The 8388-nt window shown below is 40.6% G+C and overlaps 1 protein-coding gene across 1 annotated transcript; it reads left to right on the top strand.

Annotated features, from left to right (window-relative positions):
• The first annotated feature begins 2577 nt into the window (after nt 1–2577).
• LOC147940000 (uncharacterized) lies at nt 2578–3144 on the top strand. The gene has a single exon (XM_087461106.1). The coding sequence runs from the start codon at nt 2578–2580 to the stop codon at nt 3142–3144; it is 567 nt and encodes a 188-aa protein (XP_087317232.1).
• Nucleotides 3145–8388: the final 5244 nt, after the last annotated feature.

An 8388-nucleotide genomic window follows, 5' to 3' on the forward strand; every position in this document is an offset into this window, starting at 1 on the left:
TAGTGATACCATGGACCAGAGTGTGACAGCTGAGGGCGTCAGCGAATCACAATGCTTCCATGAGGGGTCCATGAGTGTGGTCGATGGTGGTACCGATAGGACCTTAGGCGCTGAGAGAGTCAGTGCGGGCAGTGTCGGTGTCATGTTGGCCGGTGATGCTAGGGTTCCGGGTGTAGGAGTCCCAGCAGATGGAGCCCCTGGGGGAGGTATTGATCTTGCGGACTCGTTGGCACAGGTGTTGGAGCGGTTGCTGGCAGTGGTAATGATGCAGGCTCAGGTAGTACCGCCAGTGGCGGCGGAGGTGCAGCAGCCAGTAGCTACGGATGTAGGAGCTCATTCTCGTTATGTTAGTATGCTGAGAGAGATGGGTAACATTGGTACTGAGCGGTTTTCGAGTGGTTGAGACCCTACCATTGCAGATGCGTGGAGGGCGAGAGTGGAACGTAACTTCCAGTTTCTTAGATGTCCTCAGGAGTTCTGGGTGGACATAGGGGTCCACAACCTGATTGGTGATGCTCACTTGTGGTGGAGATCAGTGGCTGCCAGGAGGGTGCAGAGGGAGATAACTTGGGCTGACTTCGTAGAGGAGTTCAACCGCAAGTATTTTCCCCGTGAGGCACTAGACCGGCTGGAGGGGCAGTTCCTTCAGTTATCGCAAGGGACTTGGTCAGTGCGAGAGCTGGACGTGGAGTTCAGTCGACTTCTGAATTATGGAGGTCGGGCGATGGAGTCTGAGGAGGCTCAAATCAGGAGATTCATGAGGGCCCTTTGTGAGGATTTGAAAGTCCACTGCAGATGGCTTAGTTATGTTACGAGTGCCAAGCTGGTTGAGACTAGGGCAGAGATTGAGGAGGACATCCGGGCACAATCATGGAGGTTCTGGCAAGGGCGGCAAGCCTGCACAGGTTCGTGTTTGGTATCACTGTAGGAAGCCTGGGCATATCAAGCCCAAGTGTCCACAGTTACAACATATGGCGGTAGTAGCGGTGCAGCTTGGAGTGCAGTAGGTGGCACATATTGAGCAGGCGCCGCTGGTGTACACGACAGTGGAGACTGGTGGAACCAATGCTAGGGCGATCACACATATAATTTTTGGTACCCAGACCTTGTGAATTTAAGTAGGTTCAGATTTTATGTTTTACCTTTAATAAAGTATTAGGTTCTTAGCACATAAGGTTTGTATAGGGACTGATATGATCATGAGACCATCCAAGAAGATTCTTGAGTCTTCTTTAACACGAACGAAGTCAAAGATCGATTCTTCCAGCCAAACGAATATTAGGGATACATTCTTATTTCATCTAGAGCATATCTCGAAGTGGAATCAGTCTAATCAGAGTTTGGATGAAGGAGTTATTCATTTTACAAATCAGGTGAACTCATGGCTACGCGATTTGGACCTACGAGCATTCAACGAAGTATTACGACCAAGTCAGAAGGACTCAAGCTATAAAACAAACTGTTATAGAATCTTAATCCATTCCAGAACCACTGAGATTTGGAATCACATTAAGATCAGTTCATATGTGAAAGATATGAATATTTCAAGTCAGTAAATCTATCCCAGTTCCAGTTTCACGTCTAAGCCAAAGATCGTATTACACAGACCAGCTCAGCAATAATTTCGACACGAAATATGTTGGAGGATGTCAATGGATCTCTTATATTTCAAGCAAGCCCAAGAACACAAGATTTGGCCAACAAACCACAAAGTTACGCTTCATTTGCCAAAGGAGGTCAATCTAGTTATTCACCTAAAGAGCTTTAGGTCCAATTGGTTCAGGTGCTTCCAGAATTATGTATGGCAACCATGAGTTATTTCTACTAATCCTAAGGTGAATAATTGGTACAGCCCATGTTGTTTCTTATCAGCAAGGTGGACCAAAGAGTCAAAAAGAGAGAAGATCAAGGAAACACTTAATGGGTCAATTCAAGAGCTTATGGCCAAAGAGAACATGGGAAATTCTATTGGGGATGATGTCTATCAAGTCCAGCCTACTTTGAGCCTAATATAAGCCTAAGAAAACCCAAAATAATCACAATATTTTGTGGTCAAAGAGGAGTGATGAAAATAGAGTTCAACTCACCTTGGCAAGGATACATGCACCAATAGTTGGGTCTTTATTCAACTATCTATCTTTATTTTGTTTTAGTTTCAAGAATAATTAATATTTGGCTTTGTGACCAAGTTTTCTATCTCTTTATAAACACTTGTAATCTCATTTGAAAAAAATCATTTAATCAATCCAAGAAATCTTTTATCTTTTATTTGAGAGTGGTAAACTCGTTTGTTTCTTTTTGAACTTGTTCTTTCTCCTTGGTGGGTTACATCAAAGAGTTTTCGGTATATCAAGTGATTCCACAGCACTTGATGTTTCCATTCATTAGCTGAGGTTTGAAGAGTCGTTATAAGAGAGTCTAGGGCACAGGGATTTTCAAGATTCGTCTCACGCTTTATCATCCATCTTCACGAGCCATCGAAGTTCTAGGATTATTAGTCTACCTACCTTTGAGCGTTGATTCCTTGGGAGAATCACATCAGGGACCTTGTTGGTGGGCGGGTTTAGGTCCCATTTTATGATCAATTCTGGAGCTACCCATAGCTTCATTACTCTGGAGTACGGAAAGAGCGATAATATCAGAGGAGATCCCAGCGAGCGAGCGGGAGTTGTCAAAGTTGCGGGAGGCAAGTTTCTGAGAATGCCATTGCTAGATGCATTCGCACTTGTTCATCACTACCAAAAATTCCTCAAAAAAGACTTGGTGATGGAGAGATCAAAAGAAGTTCAAGGCATGGTGGTAATAAGTCTCGAATGCAGTGGAATCATTCAGAAGAAGATTGTACCCAAGAAGCTCAAAGATCCTGGATCATTCACTCTACCATGCTCTCTTGGATCTATGTCTTTTGATAGGTGTCTATGTGATCTTGGCGCTTCAGTTAATCTTATGCCACTCTTTGTGGCTAAGCAGTTGGGTTTTACAAGGTTTAAAGGTTGCAACATATCCCTCATCCTTGCAGATAGATCAGTGAGACTTCCACATGGTATGTTAAAAGATTTACCTGTCAGGATTAGAGCCGTGGAAGTGCCAAACGACTTTGTGGTTCTAGAGATGGATGAAGAACCAAAAGAACCTCGATATTAGGAAGACCATTCATGGCGACTGCTGGAGCCATCATTGATGTCAGAACAAGATTGATCTTAATCTGGGCAACAACTTCACTATGAAGTTTGACATCAAGGACACCTTGAAGAAACCAACAATAGGAGAACAAGTGTTCTATATTGAAGAGATGGATCAGTTGGCTGATGAGTTGTTAGAGGAATTAGCTGAGGAGGACCATCTCAAGACCGCTTTGACCAAGGATGGAGAAGAAGGGTTCTTTCATGAGGAGACCAGTTGTTACAAGTGCTTGCTTGATTCCCATAGAGAAATAGACAGATTAGAAGAGTTTGAGGAATTGCCTAAGACGGGGGGGGGGGGGGGAGGTATGTGTAGTTGAGGTAGAGACTTCAGAACGTGAGATCTCCCACCCGAGCGACGTCAATACCCGACTCAATTCACCGACGTCCCGCTCAATCGACGACGACACCCAGCTCGAGTTGCACCCCGGCCACATGATACAAGGGTTGACAACCTCAAACTCAAATGTATGGTGATCACTTCAGAGACTGCGCCATGGTATGCGGATTTTGTGAATTACAAGTTTTCTTGCGAAGTTCCTGATGACATGGATCCTTACAGAAAGAAAAGGTTTTTCAGAGAAGTCAACCACTACATATGGGATGAGCTCTATCTGTACAAAAGATCTTATGATGGTCTGTTCATAAGATGCATAACCGACGGGGAAGTCCAGGGAGTGCTTTAGCACTGTCATGGCTCCACCTATGGAGGCCACTTTGCCACATTCAAGACAGCTCAAAAGGTTCTTCATGCGGTTCTTTGGTGGCCAACTTTGTTCAAGGACGATCATAGTTTCATCACCAGGTGTGACGTTTGTCAATGGATGGGAAAAATCACAAGAAGGAATGAGATGCTCCAAAATCCGAACCTGGAAGTGGAAATATTTGATGTTTGGGGTATGGACTTCATGGGACCTTTCAACCCTCCCATCCAATGGTAATGTCTACATTCTGGTAGCAGTTGATTACATTTCTAAGTGGGCTGAAGTCATTGCCAGTCCTACCAACAATCACAAGATTGTTCTGATGTTGTTCAAAAGTATAATTTTTCCAAGGTATGGGATACCCTGAGTAGTGATAAGTGATGGTGGAACTCATTTCATCAACAAAGTGTTCGAGAGTATGCTGAGAAAGTATTGCGTCAAGCACAAGGTGTCTACTGTTTATCACCCTCAGACCAGCGGACAGTTTGAAGTTTCGAACAAACAAATGAAGGGTATTCTGTCAAGGATTGTTGGGGTTTTGAAGAAAGACTGATCTATCAAGTTGGATGAGACTCTTTGGCGTACAAAACAGCATTCAAGACGCCAATAGGGAGAACACCATTTCAGTTTGTCTATGGTAAGGCATGTCACCTCCCTGTGGAGGTTGAGTACAAGGCGCTTTGTGCTATCCGGTTGCTGAATTTGGATATGAGTTTTCATCTCAAAAGTCCCTAAAAGAATTCTGACAATTTCAAAACTCCCTCTATTTAATCGAATTTCTTTTTGATTTTTTTAAAAATCGAAAGATGGTGTTTTACAGTGTTCTTCTCGAATAATTAAGATAATTACATAGAAAACCTAGGTAGTATCCACCCGACCAAACCCTAGTCGGATCTAATCCACAACCCGGAAATAATTTAAAAAAAAAGCTAAAAAAATTAAACTGTACTCACACTTTATATTAAAAAAAACTGCTATCTCCTCTCTATTTCTTCGAGCAAATCAATCAATTTGGATGAAACTAAGTAGAACTAGGGTTTTCATCTTTCAATCACGAGATAAAGCGATTAAAAAGATGGTGAAAACAAGAGGCGGTTTGCCGAGAAGTAGCTTTCGTTTGAAGAAGAAGAGTGGGACATATTCGAATCTGGGACAAACTATTCCGGTGGAAGAAGAAAGAGGGGTTCTAGAACCTACAATTCTGGTGGGTAAAGAAGCAACTAACGCAAATCAGGAAAAAGAAGGAGATTCGGGTTCGATGTCGGCGGCAATAGGAGGAGAGAGAGATTCGATCTTTGGGCAAATTATTCCTGTTCCGGAACCAACCATTGTTATGAGTGAAGAAGGAGAAAAAGTAGAAGAAGAAGGAGAAAAAGGAGTAGATAACGAGGGATCCACTTCTATGGATTCAAGTAATGGAGAAGAACAAGATGATGGAGAAGGAGAAGGAGACAGAGAAGGAGAAGAAGACGGAGAAGGAGAAGAAGACGGAGAAGGAGAAGACGTAGAAGGAGAAGAAGATATTGAAGGAAGTTCGGACTCGGAAACTGACTCGACAAGGCGTACAAGTGGAAGTGACCACATTGATTCAAGTGTAAGTACTAGGATTTGTCATTTGGAATTGAATAGGATTTTTGAAATATAGGTAAAACTGGCAGAACTAGTCTGTGTAATACTGGTAACACTTGGTACAACTAGTGTTTGTAAAACTAACAGAACTTGTACAACTAGTGGGTGTAAAACTAGGAGAAATGGGTACAATTTGTTTGTATAAAACTGGTATAACTAAGTAAAACTGGTTTTGTTGTAGGAATCAGAGGAGGAAACAGAAACGATGTAACCTTTAGAAATGCACTTCACTCCTAGTGAGTACAACAAGAAAATCAAGCTATCAACAATGTGTCATATTTATGAAACTTTGACAATCCTAGAAGGCTTGAAGCATCCATTGACTATTTATGAGAGGGATTTGTTTGAGAAGCATCCACAATTCAAGCAAATTTTACACATGCCAAGTGACCCAAACCACAAGCTTATGGGAATGTGGATGCTCCTTCTTCGAATGGCATAAATAGAAAAAAAGAAGGAAGCATGGTTCATTGTAAATGGTGTACCAATCCGTTATAGTCTGATGATCATTAAACCATTTAGAGATTTTTTAAGTATTGCATCAAGCATGGGTATTAAGAAGTACCTCCTTGCATCTTTAAATACGCTGTTCATCGATTTAACACAAGTGCTTGTGTAGATTCTTCAACATCTTGCCCATCTTTCTTTCTCGGTAGATTCTTCAAGATACTTGGCAGCAGAAGGATATCTTGTCGTAAAAGAAGCATAAGCAACGTTGAACTAGGTCACTGTGTAAAACCTACTACACTCCATGAATCTCCATGCAACAACGTCTTTAGCTCCGAGGTCTTTAGCGCCCGGATCAATTCCAGTCAACCCCAAACGGTGTAAGGTAAATAATCAAACCTTATAAGAATACATGTATCGAATCTGGACTTAAATCCTATAAGAACCCTAAAATCTACAAGTAAACAATCAACAAACAAAACCCTAAGCTTTGAAATCCTAAAACCCTAAAACTTTAAAATGTGATTGTTTGAGGTTTAGGATTGCTTAGATTGTTTGCAATTACACTAATTATGATATGTTTAAAATTTGGTTGATATTGATTGTTTGCTTGTTGCATGAAAACCTTAGAACTAGAAACCTAAAATCGAAAATATTAATCCGATTGTTCTTGGCTGTTTTGTTTAAAATCAAAACCCTAAAATTAGATCTTAAAATCGGAAATCCTACAGAATTATTATCTCCCTATAATTTTTCATTTTCCTGTTTAAAGAAAAAGGAAAATTTAATAAAAGGAAATTTTATCTAAGAAAAAGGAAAATTGTTAAAACCTGAAATTTGTGCATATTTCCTGTTCATACTAGAATTTGTCTAGGATTGTATTTTCATGCATGTTAAACCACAAAAATTTGAGTATAAATAAGCATGGCATGGTTCGGTCTCAAATACCGCATGACCCTAAGTGATTGGCATGGTTCGGTCTCAAATACCGCATGACCTAAATTGTTGCATGGTTCGGTCTTAAATACCGCATGCTAATCGGATGCATGTTTTTCTATTTTATAGATGGCAAAGCTCAACAACCTCTCCCATGCTGCCCTTAATGTTTCTGGAGATAATTACTTGCAATGGGCATTGGACACTAAGATCAATCTAAATCAAAGGATCTTTGTGAGTGCATTGAGGATGATAACGAATGTTCTGTAAAGAACAAATACAAGGCAATAATGCATATTCGCCATCACCTTGCTGAGAGTCTCAAAAACCTGTACCTCACTATTGAAGATCCTCTTGACCTTTGGACAGCGTTGAAAAACAGATACGGACACCTGAAACTGACTCTTTTTTGTGGTTGGGTGAATGATGATGTATGGAATGAATGGATGTCAGGGTGTTTTAATTCCCCTTATGCAATTGTAGTATAAGAGGTGTCAATCCAATCTGAGTGTTTGTGAACAATCAAGATGTGCATATGAGTCTAAGTCAAGCCAATTGTAAAGATTGTTTGTCACTAACAATCCTATAATGAGATATGAAATGCAGAAAGTAAAACCAACTAGAACAAGATACTAAATGCAAACAGAACAGACAAATTAAAGCTATAATGAAACTAGAACAGAAATAGACACTATGCTGATGAACTAATGCAAGACAAGTAATGAACAGAAAACTAAGTGAATGCAATAGAAATGAAACAGGAATGAAACAAGACAATCACAAATCATAAACACAAGTTCTGGGGACGAACTCGAGCAGCACTCGACCGAGTGTAGGTCGAGTACAAGGTCGAGCTAGACTAAACGTGAAAACAGAGCAACACAATAAAAACAGAGCAATGCAAAAACGAATCAAACAACAAGCAAGCAATGATATTTAGACTAAGATATTAATAAACAAAGAAGGCCTTGAGGAGGGATTCATGGGCTGAACTAATCATTGTGGTTATCTAACTTGGTCAACAAATCTCAAGCAAACTTTGAGCTAATCTCTAGACATACTATTCTAAGACATGTTTAATCCACTCTCATGGCAAGAAACAATCAAACCTATGCATTTCTAGACTTGTTCTCACAAAGTAAAGAATCTATACAAGCAGGCATTAAGCAATACATCTCAAACCAAACAAGACCTCTAATCTCTTAGCAAGCCTAATGGTAAGCTCTAGATCTAGCCTTATCTATGCTCCTTAGACATTGGTGTGATGCTAAGATGCTTGAAATCAAACCCTACCTTCTCAGATATAGGATCAGCATTAAGAACATCTAGCCTAGAAGAGATCTACAACAATCAAGCTTGACCAAATCAAATAAACCACAAGATCAACCCAGCCTAACCCATCCTCAAGGTCCTAAACAAACTACTCACAAGAACACATGGTGAAATAAGTCAAAAACCCAGAAAATATTGAAACTTGCATCATTAGAAAG

This window comes from Camelina sativa, chromosome 8 (genome assembly GCF_030686135.1).
Source record: "Camelina sativa cultivar CO46 ecotype springtype chromosome 8, ASM3068613v1".
Classification (NCBI taxonomy): domain Eukaryota; kingdom Viridiplantae; phylum Streptophyta; class Magnoliopsida; order Brassicales; family Brassicaceae; genus Camelina; species Camelina sativa.

Coding starts and splice junctions, on each gene's coding strand:
- LOC147940000 (XM_087461106.1), top strand. CDS start 2,578: ATGATCAATTCTGGAGCTACCCATAGCTTCATTACTCTGGAGTACGGA.